Below are 17,968 nucleotides of genomic sequence, written 5' to 3'. Positions count from 1 at the left end.
TCGTGAAGTTGTTCGAGATTGACGAGATGCTGGAGTGACTGCGGAGGGAGATACCAAGTACACACTCTACGAAGGCTTATATTTGCAATAGAGAGATGGTGAGATAGGCTCGTCCACTAGAGACAAGCTGTACGAATGAATATGCAGCTCTCACACAACACAAGCCTGGGCTCCCAACCTTACAGCGTATGTCCTGAAACCAAGAGTTTATACTTTACTCAGGAGTAACTTCCAAGCACTGAGTAGCATTAGCAGCGAATAGTAACATCATATATTCATCGAGGTAGCTTTCTGATAGTTGTACACAGTTGACGCAAGAGCACAAGTCAGACACCAGATACGGATTGCGAAGATACACAGTCCATATGACTATCCATGTGCCCAGCTAGCGGTCTGCAAGGAATCCAAGCCCCTCCTATCCTCATATCATTTAGCTGGTGGTAATGCATTCAGCCAAGGATGTCGCAAAAGATCCGTTGTCGACGGACGCTCTGCAGGATCAATCTTCATCAAGAATTTGAGAAACGAGGCGCAATCATCTCTCTGTTCCTGTGATAAACCAAGCATAAAAGCCTCAGATGAGAGGCCGGGACGGGTAAAAGGCTCGTGATCCTTTATACGCCCCTCATTGTCGAACAGATCATGGACAAGCTCTTGATTCCCTTTGTCGAGAAAGCTCTTCGGGAATGGCCCGAAGAGGTCAACAATCTCAAAGAGGTGTTCCTTAACGTAGTATCGTCCGTCGGGAGGGCCTCTGCCGTCGAACATTCGCACAGCCCGGTAGACTTCCAAAACTACAGCGCCCAAGTTCCACCAGTCAGTAGATGCGTCCCAATGAGCACCGATGAGGACCTCAGGAGAGCGAAGGGTAGTTCGCTGAGATGTCTGTCGGTCCAGCTGGCAACTCCCCAGTCACCTAGCGCCACATCGAACTCGATCACGCGAGTAACGTCTGCCTCGTTGACGTAGAATCGATGGAGCGGACAACGTGGGATTGGGCGGTATTGTGTCTCTTGCCTGTCTTGTTGGGGAGTGGGCTCCTTGAGTAAGCCCGACTCGATCATGGAGTAGTCACGAAACTTGACAAAAATGTTATCGGGCTTGATATCTGTTCATGAAGCTTGGTCAGCCTTGGGAGCAAAGCAAAATAATTTGCTGCTAATACCTGTATGGACAACGCTGTGGTCATGAGCGAAATCAAGTGCTACAAGAAGCTGTATTATGAACTTCCGCATGACCGGCTCTGGTATCATGTTTTCACGAAACAAGGTGCCAAAGCTGCGGAGTGTCTCTCCCATGAGTTCAAAGACAAAGCATTTGTGTGTGCCATTCGGGCCTTGATGCTGAAAGTCGTGAAGAAGGTGGCAGACAAAGGGATAGCCCGGATGGCTCTTATCTCCATCGCGAAGATGGGTAAGAATATCCATCTCAAACGTCTCTTTGCCTGGGCCGTAGTACGCAGCGCTCAGTATCTTGAGTGCCCGAAATTTTTTGGAATCATCGTCGTCACTTTACAATCCGGAGTGTCAGCCCTACATGACCCTCATTGGAAGTCATGCTGCACTCACCTGGCTTGTAAATCCCTGACAAGCCACACAGTCGAGTAGCGGCCATATCCGATTTTGTTCAAAACTTTCCATCTTTCGTCAAAGACATCGCCAATGTATACCGAATGGAAACCGCCAGGTCGATAGGCGGCCCTGCCCTCGTCAATGTCTTCTTCAGGAGCTGCATCAGGCTGAGGCACAGCATTAGGCAAAGCCTGCTCAGTAGCAGGGTCTTCCTGATGTGTTTGCCCGGATGCAAACGATCCCGGCTCGTGCTGGCAAACATCCATGTTGCGAGAATCTCGATCTGAGAAAATCGCAGAGCAGTAGATATTACATGAAGATGAAGAAAATTTGGGTTCAGAGCCTGGTTAATACACCCGCTGTTTGCCTTGTATCGGCAGGGATGTCTACGCAGCCTTGGGCGCGTAACGTGATGAAATTCGAAGAACCGCCACGGAACCAACAAACGAACAGACAACAGGCGGCAATTGCAAGAACTGAACCAACGCGAACAACAAACATTAGTCGGCTCTCAGCCCCCAACACTCCGGACCCCCAACTGATAACTGCACATATACAAACGAACGAGGAACCCCAACACAGATTAAGGAAACATCTCAACCCTTGCCCTTCCCAGCTCCAGATTTCCGTTCCCCAGCAGCAAATCAATCTTACTACCTTGCCAATGTCTTGCGTGCGCCTCCTCACGAATAAAGTCGCGGATTTTCCGATCCCACAAGGTGTTTTCCTCATCCAGCTCCTCGTTATCAGCATCAACGACGTCAATGCCACCACCCGACAGCGTCTCACTTATAGGGTACGAGCCCGCAAATTCCCAGTCCAGGATACCCAGGATTTGGTCGCCCTTGCTCAAGATGTTGCGACCATGAAAGTCCCCATGAACAAGCGTAAATGGCTCATCCAATATGTCGCTTTGTGCCAGAGCATCTCGCCTTTGCTGCAGCTGTTTTATGAAGTCCGGGACAGAGACCTCCTGGAACAGATCTTGGTCAACATCGTCTGTATCTGCGTGCGAGTAATACGCAATCTCTCGTTCATAGCAGGCAAGAATATACTCCTTGGTAGTTCTGTAAGGTCCGATGGGATAGTACTGGTTGCTGTGAAGCTTGAATCGCCCTTTAAAAATCTTGGCACCCTCAACGGTAGGGGCAGATTGGAAGTCGTCAGGATCCAATCCACCGATCATGGAAAAAGGAATGTCCGCAAGATCGACGGTGATTTTAGCTAGCTGTTTTGCCATAGACTCTTTCTCCTCGAATGTTAGAGTCATCCAGTTGGAGCTGAGAGGCGTGGCATCGATATATTCCTCCGCTATGAAAGAGGCGCTCTGTTCATCTGTAGCTTCATAGAAGAAAACGTGTGGGACTGGGATATGGGGGAGCTTTGTGGCAATGAACTTCTTGAAGGCGACGTCATTGGTGATTTGGTGCGGGAGAAGGGCATCTTCACAAGGAAGGCGTAGGACATATTCGTCAAAAGAGCGTGTGGCAATGTGGGAATTGCCCTGACCATTGAACCCTGACTGGTCAACCTGCGCGTTGTCAGCGGGCCATGAATCAGTCATCCAAGCCAGCCAAATCGTATCTCACCTTGAAATAACCATGCAGTCTCACGAGCCAGATCGTGTTATAACCTCCCTTAGCCAGCAGAGTAACAGATCGGAATATAGCAGCCTCGCCCGCATCCAGTTCCAGACACTGAGGCTTCGGGTCCTGCTGGCTCTCCATCACCGCGCGAACCTTACGCACGATCGCATTGTTTGCACTTCTTAGGGTATCCAGTGCTATCACTGCGGTAGTAGTAGACTTTGGGATGGACATTGCACTGGATTTGGTGGTCTTTGCAGAAGCCGTTCTTGTTGCAGCACTGGCAGTGGTGGGTGGTGGGCATGATGGAAGGAGTTATGAGAAACTCAGGACGATGAAGTACGTTTTGTGCAACTGGAAGTCACGTGGCTGTTGAGAAGCAGCTCAAGATTTGATGAATGGTTTTGAATTCACAACTTCATCCTCTGTCAGCGATGCCATAGTGGGCTTTTATAAATGAGCTTAGGCAACGAGGCTTCCTTTGCTCTCACTCATCTTCTTGTGCATCTAACACTGTTCCCTTCAAAGAGGCGACTTTCTTCCAAACTCATTGCACGCGCCTCATGCGGACTTGCGTGTGGGGAGAATCCTTCAGTCTTCGGATCATGCAAGGGAGTGTATACTGTTAGGCAGCAGCCAGCCTTGCCCTTGGCATTGGCCAGTGTCCATCGTTATGGAGGGTCGCGTGTCGCCTTTTTCATGCCTTTTTCTTTTTTTTAACTGCCTTAATCACTCTTCAAAATCCCATTGGACATCCTCCGCTCTTTGTATGTGACGTGGAATTCGTCTGTTCTGTGCGGTGTGCTCAACAGGCTTCAGAGGCCAAATATGAAGATTCTCGCCAATATCTGTGGACATGTTGGCATCAGCACGAGGCCGTAAACTGCTATGCGTGCATGATAGCCTAACATGACTCTCATTTTCATCTTTACAACGATGATCCGGGGTGTGTATGGAGTAGCGTGTGGTGATATGTACATAGGTAGCTTGAGAATATGTACATGTTTCAACCTTGGTTGGAAGCTGCTTTTGCCATTGGAATAAACCTATGCAAAGGCTGCAGGAAGATAGAGAATTTGTAACAAGAAAATTGGTATGGACGTCCCAGAAATAGTAACGACGTCCGTTATTTGTTCGTACACTTATGGGACTGCGTTCAAACCATGGGTTTGCTATCCAGCATCGCTATCTCACCAATACAGAGTAAAGGCTAGTCTTGGGTATTTTAACGATTGGCTCGAGATAGAAGCCTATGACAGGGCTAGTAGGATACAGCAATGGTAGCAGAAAGAAGCCACTTGCTTCACTTTCTCAGACATAAACAGTCACAGAGCCGTGGCACTCCTGAGACGCTGGATAGCCAAGCTGAAGTGGCGGATAGCAACTCCATTTGACGACTCTTATCTGGTTTGTCTCTCGTGTCCGTGCTCAGTTCCCTTCACATACCTACATAAGCTTCTAATCTCTACTTTGCTGGTTGAGTGCAGACGAATATAGCCCAGATCCGTATCGACGTTTCCCTATGGAAGTCGACTTTGAGTCATGAAGAAGGCTGACAGCGCGTTCGTCCCCAAACTGCCCTAAAAGTGGAATACCGGGAATTAAAAGCCGATTCCTCAATCCTTAACAGCACCGAACAGCGAAGATGCCCCTTTGTTACGTTGTTCGTTCCCGCTTGTGAGACAAATTAACCCATAACGGAGGGCTTTAGCGGGAGGCGCCGCATCTCCCTCCGTCAGCGACAATTTCCTATTCGGGCCCACGAGACCCATCGTATTGCTAAAGAGGATAATTCATAGTCTGATGCTTATATCTTCAGCCTTTCCGCATAATGTCATCCATTGCGCCTGATACAAGTAAAGCCCCGTCAGCGCAGTTTGGACAGTTGTCGATTTGAGGAGCAGCTTGAAGATATATAGTCAGAGAGTCTCGCCATTTCTTGCAAGACAACACAAAGTAAACACACACCAATCAATACCTTCAACCAACTAGCCCACTCAGAATATCTCTGTAGAACGGCACCTCTTGCAGAATGACCACCGTCGAAACGAGCCGTTACGCAGCAGCACATGCGGACCAGCATGGCCCCGGCGACGCAAGGCCTACTGCCTTCCAAATTATCAAGGACGAGCAAAGAGAGGGATCCATGAGCGACAAGGTCGTCTTCATCACTGGCTGTTCTTCTGGTCTGAGGATCGAGACAGCGCGAGCGATGAAAGCCACCGGCGCGACCCTCTTTGTTACCGCTCGCAACCTGGAAAAGGCGAAGCAAGCCCTCGGTGACATCCTTGACGGCGGACGTGTTCATCTCCTCAAGCTGGACCTCGAATCCCTCGACAGCGTCCGCGCCTGTGTCGAGGAATTCAAGTCCAAGAGCAGCACCCTCAACATCCTCATCGAGAACGCCGGTATCCGCCACGTGCCCTTTGGCAGAACGCAGGACGGCTACGAAAAGCACTGGGGAACCAACCACCTCTCACATTTCCTTCTGCTGGAGCTTCTCAGGCCGATCCTCATAGCGTCAGCGACGCCGGAATTTTGCTCTCGCGCCGTCATCGTTTCGTCCACGGCTCACAGAAACGCTCCCATGGACTTTGGGGACCTCAACTGGGAAAAGCGGAAATATGTTCCCTCGATTGCATACGGCCAAAGCAAACTGGCTAATGTCTACACTGCGAGTGAGGTCAACAGGCGGTATGGCGCACGGGGCTTCATGCATGGAGTGTGCACCCTGGAGGTATTCGGACGGGACTTCAGGCAGCCACTAAGTGGGATGTCGGCGACTGGCTCGTCGTCATCAAGTCCGGCCCCATGGCAACACTCATGACGATGATGAACGCTGAGCAAGGTGCGTCGACGTCGGTATGGGCTGCCGTGAGCAGGGATTTGGAAGGTCAAGGTGGGAAATACCTGGAGAGGAATCGTTTCAGCGAGCCGTTAAAGAAGGGGTGGAAGATGATTGACCCAGGGCATGCCGAATGGGCCTATGATGGGGAGGCTGCAGCGAGATTGTACGACTTGTCTTTGAAGGAGGTCGGTCTCTAATCATTTGATCTCAGGTGTGACACAGCATCCAGGTGGCTTTTAGTCTGCTTTCTAGAAACTTTACGTCGCCGCTTCGTCTTGCTTTATGTACGAATACTTTGTATTGTTATGCTAATAGTATATCGTTTTTCTGTGCTTTTCTGGGAAGAGAAATGATCCTTCTCTGCCTTGATGAGCTTCGCATCGTTATCATCATGCTGTGTCCACTGGTCCTATATCTAACTTCCGCGGGCAATCTTCTGCAGCTGCGAGAGATTTCCGTTGAAGATATCAGAATCTCCGCCCCAGGGAGACGCATCACTGTTCTGCCAGATCGTATAAACGCTCCATCCATTGGGCAGCGCACCAACAGAGCTAGAATACCGCGCAATAACAAGAGGCGATTTGCTGCCAAACGAGCCATTGTTTCCAGTACACAGCTGCCACCAACTTGTAGAGGTGTAAATGAGAGGATACTGGGTCGTAGCGGCGTGGTAAGTGTTGACAAAGTCGTTGATCCAGCTGACCATGGCGCTCGCACTCAAGCCGTAGCAGCTGTCGCCGCTAGGAGCGTACTCGAGATCAAGCATACCAGGAAGGGTGATGCCATCCGCAGACCAGCCTCCTCCGTGCTGGAGGAAGTAGTTGGCTTGGGCAGCACCGGAAGAGGAGGCGGGCTGAGCAAAATGGTAACCGCCCCGGATGAAGCCAGCTGCAGTGGCTTTGGTATAATGATCGCTGAAGCTGGGATCAGTGTAGGTGGTGCCCTCAGTAGCCTAAGTAATACATTAGATGCTTATTTCATGGCGTGCATTGGGCGCTGAGTATGAACCTTGATGATCACGAAACGTGCACCATCAGCATAGGCTTTGGCAAAGTCAACGGTGGCTTGGTAATGAGAGATGTCGAATCCTGGAACGGTTGCGCTGGCCACAGAAGCCAGAGCCGCCAACTGGACGGCAATGGGAGTCAGGAACTTCATGATGGTATGCTATAGAATCTGAAGACTTGTTGTGAGTTGGCTGAGTCGGACAGTCGGCGTCTGGGGCATGAGAGGACCTTATATATTCGGCCAGGCCGTCGCTTTGAGACAGTGTAACCCTCTCGTAAAGATCTCCATATGCAAAATTATTAGAGAGTAGTTCACTAGGAAGGTCCTTGTTGTTCAAGGTTAGTAGACTGACTCAGGTGTCGTAATAGATGCAGATTGACTCAGCTTGATGATTCGATGCAATCAGATTCTCCCTCTAATTCCCGTGCTCTTCGATAGAGCATCCGGTTGCCATCCCCCGCATTTAGTGCTGTACAACCACTCATGATCGGCGGGCTATCTGAGAGCTGAACATGACCCCTGGCCATGGATGGGGGCATTTGGTCGAGTTTGGCAGGTGATTTACTGCGGGAAACCGGTTAGAGAGGCGCCACCCTGGAATGCGGATGAGAAACGTGGGACATGTCCAATCCTCGTACTAACGACTGGAAGATGAATAGGTTCCTTCTCGTTGCAAATGGTAAATGTTTTTAGGTCATGTCTGGCGAGCAATTTTCCAATATTCTATGCTTGGGATATTTGCTAGCTTGTGCCTGTCTGGAGATTCAACTGATGGGGTTATCATCTGCAGCATATCAATGCACTTCCACATGCTGCGCACTGCTTCCTCTTCATGGAATAGCGTATCCTGCAACAGTGTTGCGTCAAGTACGCCGATTGGATGCGACGAAATAAAGCGGATGCAGCAACGCGGGACGGCAACGGAATCTTTGTTCCTGAATAGTGATGCAATCCATGTCTGTCTATCAATTACGAGTTATCCGTCGGTGTCCAGATCCAGGCGTAGCCACATAGCCACATAACCAGCTGAGAAGCCGGCTACTACTATCTCAATGTTCCTCGTGTTTGTGTAACATCATCGGCATCGTACAACCAGCGATGGGGAGGTAATATCCTGAGAAGCTTGTTTAGGTCATATGGGGATGGGTAGATCAGACATGTGTGTATTCGTACATGTACATCATATTAAACAAACTTTATCATTTATTCTGAGCACTGTTTTGGACTGCTTCTCTTTATTCCGTTATACAACAGGACATCAATTCCCATTTTCCCATCAAATCAAGGGGTATACAACTCCAGTGAATGAGTCCACCTGGCAAGAAATTTCCAATCTGATCCAACTCCATCTCCAGCAGGCCCCTCAGTAAACGTTGCAAAAAATACAAACAGTCCCAGATAATAGCGTCGCCCCTACTCGGAACGCATGTACCGCTCAGGACCAAAGCCTTGATATATACCGAGACAGTCTGTCGAACATGCCTCGACACTCAGGCTCAGCCGAGCGACTCTCGGCTGTGGTAGGTCGCTCAGCAACCACGTCAATGTCCAGTTTGGGCCTCTGGACAGTCAAATGGGAATCTGTTGCCATTTCAGATCCCACAATGCCGACGACGGATGGCTGAGCCTCATGTGGTTCCGACTCATCGGCATCATCCGCCGCAGCAGGAGTTTGTGGGCGTCCGGTCCCTGTGTGTATCGCGATGTTGTTGATCACGACGTAGACTGGGCGGGTGTGGGAGGGACGCCGAATGGCGCCACGACGAACGATGGAGACGTCATCACGTTGACGCCGACGCAACGTTTGAAGATTGTTGCGTCTGGAGGTGGATAGGTTGCCATCCCGTGGCTGGGAGAGAGGTGGGAAGTATTCGGCTACAATCGCCATTGTGAGAGCGTTGCACGGAATCGATGTGATTGTGCAAGAAGAGGCAAAGATTTGGGGTCAGAGTGGGAAGCAGCTGTTGGAAAGGCGAGATGCACAGAGTAGATGTGAGAATCGAAGAGCGCAGGGGCTGTAGAGGGGAGGAATCGATGCAATTTATACCTTTGGAAGCAGTTACCGCTCTGCCTCAACATTCTCATTGAGAACAGTGCACTAATGATACGTTTTGAGGCTATCCCGAACGGGCTTTCGCCCAGAACCTTGATGCTGAAGAAGGTTTATGTTAGTTGACATTGACGTCTATTGTACTTAGCCTCGAATAAGATTGAGGACAGCTTCAAAGACAAAGGTGACGCGCTTATTGGTGTTGTCAACCATTGCCATAATGGCTATACAGTGATCTTTGGACTGCTCATTAGCCTTATGGAAATGCTGGCTGAGATGTTCCTCGATCTCTCAGATGATGTGGAAGAGAGCTTTGTACTTTTCATCGACGTTGTGTGCTGATGCGCTTCACAACGACACTGTGGACAAGTTTGGCGGACCGGATGTTAAGAGTTGGGAGGACAAGCAGAAGTTTTCAAACTCAACCCCGTCAGGGCAAGTAAAACCGGGTGAGATTCCCTCCAGTCTTCGTATAAGCTTGGCTTGTATTTGGCTACGTTCATGTTTGTATTAGTTCAGGTTCCCAGTAGGAGGTTAAACCCCTGTGGCGTCCCATTAACTCGGAACTGAACAGGCAACTGAGGAAATAAGGTTAGGTCGGTGAGATAAGCTTCTCGGAAAATTCCCGATAATCTAGATAAACTCTTTAAATAAGGTAAGGCGCCGATTATTCTAACGTTTGGGGCTGTCAGCCGCAGCAACCGGGTTCACTGGGACAGATACGTTGGGAAATAGGACTTGAAGGATTGAAGACAGACGCTGTCCTGAGACTGAAGTATTACGATGTCACTGCTTAAAGATAATCGGGACTAATCACGATTCGGTCTCTAGAAAAATGTAGGTCCCAGTATAGAAGGATGTCAAAAACAGCGAGCATTCTCGTGATTCATTGCATTATTACATTACATTTGGTGACGTTCCGTCGTAAATATATCCTCCTGTCCATCCAACACCAATTCCCCATCCATTCATTAAGCATGGCTTGACGGTCTGTAGATAGAACTCCTCCTTTCCCTCTATGGCAGGGTCACGGGGGCGTAGCTCTGGTTGGGCGAAACCACCTTGCCAGCCTGGACCTGAACATCGGTATAAGCAGGCCAAGTGATGAGCTTCTTGGCCTGGTCCACAACTGCAAACGTAGTAAAGCCGTTGCCAGGGCCAAACTGTCCGCTCCAGCTAGATGTGATGGTGTAAGGGCCGCAGGTGACGGGGCCGCCGCTGGCCTGAGAGGCGTGGGCATCGGCCTTGACGACGTATGTGCAGGAGGTCGGGGCAGCGAGGTGGGTGTCGACGCCAAAGGTCCAGGTGCACTGGGTGTCCTTCTTGTCGCAGACGCGCCTCACGTCGGTGATAGTCCACTCGGGAACGGCCGCCATCATGGACTTGTCGGCGGTAATGGGAGCGGCGATGGCGGTGGAAGCGGCGAAGAGGGTGGCGAAGAGAGTCTTGGTGATTTGCATAGTCACGGTTGGTTATATGTTGATATGTCGTTGGATTGCTTCGAGATGATTGAGTGTGAATAGAGCTGAGACGGAGCCAGAAGAGGATGAAGATGATGGGCAAGAGAGCTCGAATCCGGGCCTGTCTTGTCCCCTTATATACTTGATTGAGCTCCGTCTGTGTACCTTGAAAACCTGGAAACCTGGCCAATCCAAGTGGAGAAGATATTCAATCTCTCAGCTCGTATTACTAGCACGATCGAGGCCCAAAAACCAGCTCATCCTGTGGTTACAGGAATGTCGGGAGACAACTCCATTGGATGCGATCATCCGAGGAGCTTGACGGAGGCGGTCACGGCTTGCGGCGGCGACTCGGCACCCTTGCATCATCTCGTATTGGAGCTGGCATGTTAAGGCTGTCTATCAATTCTGCGGTGGCGATGCAACAGGGCTGGGCAAGCTCGGGACGAGCGTCATTGAGCATGGAGTTGCAGGGATAAATCCTCCACATCACCGGCCATTGCCTGATCTCAAGCGGCTGAGACCCAGGCCACGGATAGAATCATGGGATTTTCCACTTCGCCAGAGACACGGAGGAAATGCGATATTGTGCAGTCACATCATCCATCAACCTCAATGACTCAAAAGAGCTCACAAATTATCTCGGGACACGGCTCATCGACGTCCACCTGCAACGTTGCCAATGTCTGGCTCCCGATTTACACTGCGTAAGGTGCCCGATTAGCGTGTGGGGATCGCATCTGCCGCTCGTATTCCAGGAATAGACCCAGACATGCAGTGAACGGTTGTGCCGCTGGTAACGGTAATACTAACGCAACTCCTATCCTGCCCCTATGTGATGCAGATGATCAAAGCGTTGTACGAAGTGCAATTAATCGCCCGTATTGCAATGAATGTTAGTGCCTCTTTTAATTCATTCTGCTGGGATATTAAGGGAGGATGCCCTACATAGTAGCGGTCAAAAGGGAGGTTGATTCGAGTTTGGTACTCATATTTTGTGCTTTGTTTGAACCCTGAGGTCGACCTAGGGAGTATTCTAGAAGTATTGACGCAAGGCCGGTGGGTTTAGAACCCACGCATTGCTCGATGGTTCATCAAGCTCCCAAATGTTTAACAAATGTAAGTCTCTGGAATGTACAGACCGCGAATGTCTGAGGCAGTGATGTAATCCCCTATGACGCCAGATTATGGAAGCCAGAATCCCATCAGGCAGGAATCCATCCTTTTCCTCGAGCACATCTTAGTATGCCGAGGACGAGGAACTCAACAAGCCCATGATCAGCTGCGACGGCAACGATGCTGCAGCCCTTCAGTAAGCTTGCTCGGCCGACGGTCAACCGGCCCTGGTCATCTTAATGCCGAGCCTTTTCCCCGCATAGTTGTGTCACTCGAAAGGGGGCGAGAACCGAGGTCATGTGGCTTCAGCGAGAAAAGGGATACGAATGTAGTAATACTTTGCGTTACGCGAGATCGTGAAGCAAAATCGACTCTGTTGAGGATCATCATTGCACAGCGCCAACAAGGACAAGATCAGGCTAAATGGAGGACGCCTGTACAAATGTGCCTGACTGCCTTAGGACAACGATTTGTTGAACGCTGTACAACTACTCGAACAGGATTCTCATCAAATGAACGGTACAACGGGAAGACTACCCTGCAAAACGGAAACGGTGACCAACTGTAACCCTCTCTACCGTTTCTCTCGTCTCAATCACACGTCTTCACCATACATAAATTACACAAACTGTCCAGTCCCATCCGATGTAAAGATTCATCAACAGAATATCGTCGCCGCCCTCCAAGCCAATCAGAAGCGTCTAAATGGGCGGATGGTTTAGTGGTATAATTTTCCCTTAGCATCAACCTCTCCAACAAACTTGGCAGCGGTTCAGCTTCCTCCCTGGGAAAGGTCCGGGGTTCGATTCCCCGTTCGTCCAAAGCGCATCATCGGCTTCACTTTTTGTTCCTTTTTCCTTCCCCTCTCCATGTCTTTTTTGCGATTCCGAATACCGTGTCTCTGTTCTACTTGTACCCAGGTGAAACAATACCTTTGTAGGCAGAGCTGAACGGAGAGGGGAAGCGTACATGTAAGGAGCAGTACAAGTACGAGTACAGCGCGGTAAAGGGCGCGATGTAACCCCCTTTTCCTTGTTGTGTTCTTTGGGCAATACGGAGTCCTTATCACCGTAATGCACCGCTCGGCGGACTCCGTAATCGACGTAGATCCCATTCACACATTCCTAACTCGACCATAGTACTCCGCCGCACCCAGCCCCTTGCATTAGCATGAACTGTTTCGCGGTATGTATTTTGTTCTCCGTCATCAGCAGAAGGGAAGCCTCTGCGCAGATCTATCATGATATCATTTGTTGAATCAAGTCCAGTCTCCCTTGCGTTGTATGTAAGGGCAGGGCTCTCATATCAGCTCACAACAGCGTCATACTGCACCAGATAGGTACTCATGAAATAAAACAATGCATATGTACATCATTCTCATTGCGTATGTAGTAAACGTTGACTATGTGCATGATAGAAATCCACCGCATGAGAGACAGCTCGTGGCAATGCTGATAGTTACAAGAAGCCATGCCACATTCTCATATCGATTTTGTCATCAGTCGTTCATCCATCCAACTCGCTTCTGTAGATTTCAAGCGCTGTTCCAGCCATCCCATTGAGCGAATGGACCCTGGATTCGAGCCTTTGCGTCCACAGCCATCATTAATCAGAATTTTCGAGTCGTTCATCCGTTCGTCGAGTGATTTAGTGGATGGGGTTGTTGCCGGGAAGAGCGGCAATAGGGCCGTTGAGACCAATGTTCTCGGTGGGCGCAGGAGTCTGCAGCTTCTGCGGGCCAGAGACACCGGGGCCGTTGGGGCCGACGTTCAAGCTGCATCCACTGTCGTTGACGCCGTTGGGGCCAGTGCAGGTCGAGATGGCGAGCTCGAGAGCGGTCTGGTTCTTCCAGCCCTGGAAGTAGTCGGCGTGCAGGCTGTAGCCGGTGGCATCACCGTCGGCGTAGACGAAGCGGTTGAAGTTCTGGACTGAGCCGGTGTCGTAGAAGAACTCGTAGAAGACCGAGAGGATGGCCTTGGGGTGCGACTCCGGGCACACACCAGTGTTGTAGTCGCCAATAGCAGGGAAGGCGACCTATCAAATTGTCAGCAGATGGCGTGTAAAGAGGCTGGGGAGCAAAGACGTACGTGATCCTTGTGGGTGGAGGAGTCGAGGTTGACTCCGTCCCAGCAGGACGGGAAGAAGGTCTCGGAGCGGATTCGCTGGCACTGGCGGGTAGGGAATCCGTTGGTGTCAGGAACGGGCTCGGTATCAAGGCAGACGTGCGAGATGGCACGGTCCTCGAAGCTGGAGGCGTTGAAGGTGCTGTTTATGATGTTAGAACCCATGTGAACAGCTGAACCGGCAGGGTATTCGCTTACCGTCGGTTCAAGTCACCGACAAGCATCTTGAGGCCAGCAGGAGGAGCAATGGGGAGAGGAGCTCCATTGCAGTTCTGTCGGCCAGGAGCATAGTCACAGGCACGAGCAATGTAGTAGGTAGCCTAGAAGCAGTCCGTGTTAGTCCAACCACATCTCGATTGATTTTCTCGGTGTCGTTCTCAACCACTTGGAACTTACACTGCCCTGGAAGGTGACGAGCTCGAACTGGCCGTCGTGTCGCTGGTGGTACATCTGAGGCTGCCAGTAGTTGCTGTTGTCGAGGATCTTGTCGCAGGTGGTGGCCTGGGCAGCTCGGGCCTGCTCGGGGGTCGTGCTGATAGAGAAGGCAGTGCCACCGACGACGGCGTGGACGTGAGAAGAGATGACACCAGGAGACACGATAGGGTCACCTCGGAACTGAGTCAGGGGAGCACAGTTGACGGTGAAGACCTGGGCCTGAGCGCCGATGGCAGCAGCCAGGGCGACGAGGGCGGAGTGCTTGAGAGTCATGGTGATGGCTGATAAGATGCTGAACTAGCCTGTTGCTCTTGGATGGCTTGCTGGAGAGGAGTGAACTGGAAGACGACCTGATGACCTGGTGAGCAACAAGTCTAAGTAAAGGCTGGGGATCCTCGGTGCCTTATATATTAATCCGATACTATCCAGTTCCTACAAAGGCTCATCACCCTTGCCCCCCTGGCTCTCTCTCCTATCTTCGATGCAACCAGAAGTAGCACTCGCTCTTGGGCATCCTTGCTTCCACGCTGACATGTTTCAAAACGGTATTTTGAGGCCTTTCCCAGATAGTCGAACGCCTCCTCAGCCGCCAAGGCCAAGCATCCCCGTCATCTCAGCGGCCAGAGCTGTTCCCGTTCCTGAACAGCTTCATCGGGGATGACCAGGAAACAAAGGCTCTTGGAGACGCTTTTCCTCTGCAGATCCGGAATCGGTCCGAGCCTAGAGAGCCTACGATGCAACCCTGGGAGGTCGACCTCAAAGAGGATGCTTGGTCTTTTCCTGGCCTTTGCCTCCGCCTCCCTCACTCTTCATGGAGCCTCCAAGACCGAACCCCATCATCTGATGCGTGCCCGCCGAACAATGGGCCGAAACAGCTGGTGTGGGCAGAAGAGGCATTGGCTGCTCTCGAAAAAGTCCCGCTAGATAGAGATGGAAACGAAACAAGAAAAGAAGGCCGAAGAGACTGCAAACATGGGCCCGGGGTGGCGGTGGGGGATGGACGTCGTGGACATCCCCAAGCGTCTTTCTGGCTGCAGGCCGCAACAAGCTGGCCCGCGATGCAACCGATCTCCATCATTTGCCGCGTGGGCTGCTTTACAGTATACACTGACTCGTCCTGTGGCGGCACCTTTGCTCCGTTTCTTTTTCTGCCTAGCTAGGGGCATTTCGTGATCGCGGAGTTGACTGGGGGGGTGGACAGCCAAAGGAAGGAGGATGAAGAACCCATGAAAGTCTGGGGTATGCAACGGCAAGCGCCTAAGTCGGGGAGTAAAAGTGCGGAGGTGGCTTGCATGGCGTTGGCAGCTCCCACTGACAAATTTCGAGATGGGCAGCGACGCTCTCGTGAGTTTTCCTGTCAACCAACCATCCACCCACGAGCAAAGCTGTTGCTGGCTTTGTCCAAATATGTCAGTTACAGGGACGTTGCTTGACTTGATTTCTCAGATAGGTTGAGATCAGCATTGACTTGCCAGTTTGAACGTCTTATCAAAGCGCATGGATAATGAAACGGCATATGACATGACATGCAGTGCCAGTCTGAGTCGTATAAGCTACCCCATGTAGAGCAAGGGGTTGCCGGCCCGTCCAGCCAATCGACGCGGCTTCTTGTCAGCAAGCATTGAAGCTTCTCTAGAACCATGTCAGGAACTGGCAGTTGCTAGTTCGTTAGCCCAGAGAAGCATGATTTGCTAGCTTTGGGTTTATTTCTCTAGATCACCGGAGACCTCGTGGATAGTCCTAATTCCGAAAAACCTATCCCAGCCATTCAACAAGAACATTCGATTCTCGTGTCACTATCATGTTGCTGGTTTTCACAAAGACAGCAGGTCCTGAGGTCTTCAAAAATGGACGGGATAACAGCAATCCACCTGCTGCTGTCCACCACATATCACATCCCTGGATCACATCCCTTTCATCTCAGGCTGCCAAGCACGTGCCGGGGAGGATCGGCAATTCCGCAGCCATGTGCCCTCGTTCGCAGTCTTGATCTCCCACCGGCTCTGGGTTGCAGCGTTCGCGGATTATCGCCGACTTGATCGCCTGCACCCCACATCTGGCATGGCCTGCGGGAACGGGGATCATCGGGACGTCCGTGGCTTGCTGGACATGGTGAGCTTCATCTGAGATGCCAACACAGACGCAGGCAGAGGCGTTCCTCTGGGGATACTAGACTTGCCCAGACACCAAGGAAACTTGATTACAGCTAGTGTCGTGACCTTGCTCTCGCGTGTGGGTTTGCTTCCATCGAATCCGTAGACGGCCAGGGGGTTTGGAGTCGGACCTATTAGCTAGTGCGACGTCTCGGTATATTAACTTGCTGGGGCGGCATACAGGGGGGACCTGTGACCCGGAGGTCCATTCTGCATTTTGCCTTAATTTTCCCCGCGAATCAGATGGGCTTCTAAGCTTGTTTGGTTTGCCGCGCGCGCGGCCATTGGCTGGCTTTTTGCGGAGAGGAGGCACAGTTGGTTGCGGTCCGGCATTTCGATGTACTTGGATGGGCTCGAGGCTTGCTTACAAAACGATATGTCTCTCCAGGTATTTTCTTTCAGCGGCTTTTACTGTAGCTGTGCTGCAAGGCCTTGCACAGGGCTTTTGTGGCTGATGCGGAGTTGATTAAGCTTATGGTAGCATTTCCTGGAGTGCAGAGAGTCAGGGGGTCCAAAATCTAGGTCAGCGGACGGACCAGTACGGAGTAAAACCCGACGGAAAGCAGATATCTCTCCGTTCACAACGGTATAATGTCCGCCATTTGCAGTTCCATAACCGGATACATACCTATCTCTTCCTATTCACGTTCTATATTCATCCAACTAGTCTGCATGTATGGCTGAGACAGCTTAACAGGCAGAATTAGACGCGAAGTTGATGATGGGTGCAGAACATACCTTTGGCGTTCCATTAATGTGTCCCAATAACGCTTGACAGATGCGTTGGGTTGTACGAAGCATGTCTGATGAGGTCACCCCAAAGTGTTAAGCGCCAGGTTTCCCCATGCCGTCCTGCAAGAGACTCCTCGTATGCCTATGTACTCCATACTTTGCTGGCGTATGCCACCTGCAGTGTAACACCACTATGTTCCTCGGCCAAATGAAGATACCTGCACACCTGAATGTTTTGAAACGCGTTCGTATGACTGGATATTCACGAGAGCTAGGCAGCGTATCTAGCCAAAAGTGTCCACGCTATCGAATTCAGACATGTGCGATGCGTAATTATGGAGGCAAAGCCTCCGTGTTGGCGCCGTCTTTGCTTTTTAGGCAGACGGCAGCTAGGGATACGACGAACTCCATGTGCAAACACGCCCACATACTACCCGACCTCGGATTGCATTCTACACCATTGCCCTATGACGAGTGTCTGGCGTGTCGAGGTAGTGTCGAGGCAACTCTAGCTTTGGCATCGTGGGTGGAGCATTCGGGGAGCTCGGACACGACAAGGACTTTGAATTGGGAAGTATAATAAATTGCAACCACGCGCATTCGTGTTGCTGACAACGAAAAGGTCCGAGTCTCCTATTTCGGGCAGAAATGGAACAACCGGCCCTTTCCTAGGCGACTGCTAAAGCTATGATGTGGTTCTTTATTGCCGCTGGATCCGTTTGTTGCCTGAGGAGGCATTCTGTCCAGATGTACAACTAAGCTGAACTTCAAAGCTGCTCAAGGATAATATGTAAAGACTACCTTGATGGAATAATTCCGACAAATAACGATCTCAAGAAATACGTGGAGCTGCAGAGATGTCCTTGGAGTCTCACTTGACGTTCAT

General features: G+C 50.9%; 8 protein-coding genes and 1 non-coding gene across 9 annotated transcripts; 2 read left to right on the top strand and 7 right to left on the bottom strand.

The window, feature by feature from the left end:
- Nucleotides 1–426: 426 nt before the first annotated feature.
- BBK36DRAFT_1186177 (kinase-like protein) lies at nucleotides 427–1,837 on the bottom strand (the record flags this gene model as incomplete). The annotated part of the gene is made up of 5 exons (XM_024896472.1): nucleotides 427–876; nucleotides 906–952; nucleotides 1,076–1,108; nucleotides 1,166–1,464; nucleotides 1,569–1,837. 5 exons carry the CDS (start codon nucleotides 1,835–1,837, stop codon nucleotides 427–429), a joined length of 1,098 nt encoding a protein of 365 aa, XP_024745336.1.
- A 317-nt stretch (nucleotides 1,838–2,154) lies between these two features.
- Nucleotides 2,155–3,461, bottom strand: BBK36DRAFT_1172861 (hypothetical protein; the record flags this gene model as incomplete). Its single annotated transcript, XM_024895799.1, has 3 exons — nucleotides 2,155–3,102; nucleotides 3,161–3,290; nucleotides 3,337–3,461. 3 exons carry the CDS (start codon nucleotides 3,459–3,461, stop codon nucleotides 2,155–2,157), a joined length of 1,203 nt encoding a protein of 400 aa, XP_024745335.1.
- Nucleotides 3,462–5,189: 1,728 nt separating this feature from the next.
- Nucleotides 5,190–6,202, top strand: BBK36DRAFT_1186170 (NAD(P)-binding protein; the record flags this gene model as incomplete). Its single annotated transcript, XM_024896471.1, has 2 exons — nucleotides 5,190–5,851; nucleotides 5,881–6,202. 2 exons carry the CDS (start codon nucleotides 5,190–5,192, stop codon nucleotides 6,200–6,202), a joined length of 984 nt encoding a protein of 327 aa, XP_024745334.1.
- A 218-nt stretch (nucleotides 6,203–6,420) lies between these two features.
- On the bottom strand, nucleotides 6,421–7,163 carry BBK36DRAFT_1163346 (glycoside hydrolase family 25 protein; the record flags this gene model as incomplete). The annotated part of the gene is made up of 2 exons (XM_024894526.1): nucleotides 6,421–6,957; nucleotides 7,014–7,163. 2 exons carry the CDS (start codon nucleotides 7,161–7,163, stop codon nucleotides 6,421–6,423), a joined length of 687 nt encoding a protein of 228 aa, XP_024745333.1.
- A 1,285-nt stretch (nucleotides 7,164–8,448) lies between these two features.
- On the bottom strand, nucleotides 8,449–8,901 carry BBK36DRAFT_23870 (hypothetical protein; the record flags this gene model as incomplete). Its single annotated transcript, XM_024897971.1, has 1 exon — nucleotides 8,449–8,901. The coding sequence occupies one exon, from the start codon at nucleotides 8,899–8,901 to the stop codon at nucleotides 8,449–8,451; it is 453 nt and encodes a 150-aa protein (XP_024745332.1).
- Nucleotides 8,902–10,079: 1,178 nt separating this feature from the next.
- BBK36DRAFT_1172858 (hypothetical protein) lies at nucleotides 10,080–10,523 on the bottom strand (the record flags this gene model as incomplete). The annotated part of the gene is made up of 1 exon (XM_024895798.1): nucleotides 10,080–10,523. One exon carries the CDS (start codon nucleotides 10,521–10,523, stop codon nucleotides 10,080–10,082), a length of 444 nt encoding a protein of 147 aa, XP_024745331.1.
- Nucleotides 10,524–12,346: 1,823 nt separating this feature from the next.
- BBK36DRAFT_t188 lies at nucleotides 12,347–12,460 on the top strand. The gene has a single exon. It is a non-coding gene; the product is annotated as a tRNA-Ala (tRNA).
- An 826-nt stretch (nucleotides 12,461–13,286) lies between these two features.
- Nucleotides 13,287–14,470, bottom strand: BBK36DRAFT_1163344 (hypothetical protein; the record flags this gene model as incomplete). The annotated part of the gene is made up of 4 exons (XM_024894525.1): nucleotides 13,287–13,673; nucleotides 13,727–13,904; nucleotides 13,961–14,082; nucleotides 14,159–14,470. The coding sequence occupies 4 exons, from the start codon at nucleotides 14,468–14,470 to the stop codon at nucleotides 13,287–13,289; spliced, it is 999 nt and encodes a 332-aa protein (XP_024745330.1).
- Nucleotides 14,471–16,117: 1,647 nt separating this feature from the next.
- BBK36DRAFT_23867 (hypothetical protein) lies at nucleotides 16,118–17,151 on the bottom strand (the record flags this gene model as incomplete). The annotated part of the gene is made up of 5 exons (XM_024897970.1): nucleotides 16,118–16,366; nucleotides 16,532–16,692; nucleotides 16,763–16,837; nucleotides 16,979–16,988; nucleotides 17,089–17,151. 5 exons carry the CDS (start codon nucleotides 17,149–17,151, stop codon nucleotides 16,118–16,120), a joined length of 558 nt encoding a protein of 185 aa, XP_024745329.1.
- Nucleotides 17,152–17,968: the final 817 nt, after the last annotated feature.

The sequence above is a fragment of the Trichoderma citrinoviride genome, assembly GCF_003025115.1.
Source record: "Trichoderma citrinoviride strain TUCIM 6016 unplaced genomic scaffold BBK36scaffold_19, whole genome shotgun sequence".
In the NCBI taxonomy this organism is placed as follows: Eukaryota; Fungi; Ascomycota; class Sordariomycetes; order Hypocreales; family Hypocreaceae; genus Trichoderma; species Trichoderma citrinoviride.
The sequence above is the reverse complement of the archived record's forward strand: the minus strand, read 5'-3'. Positions and strand labels throughout refer to the sequence as shown.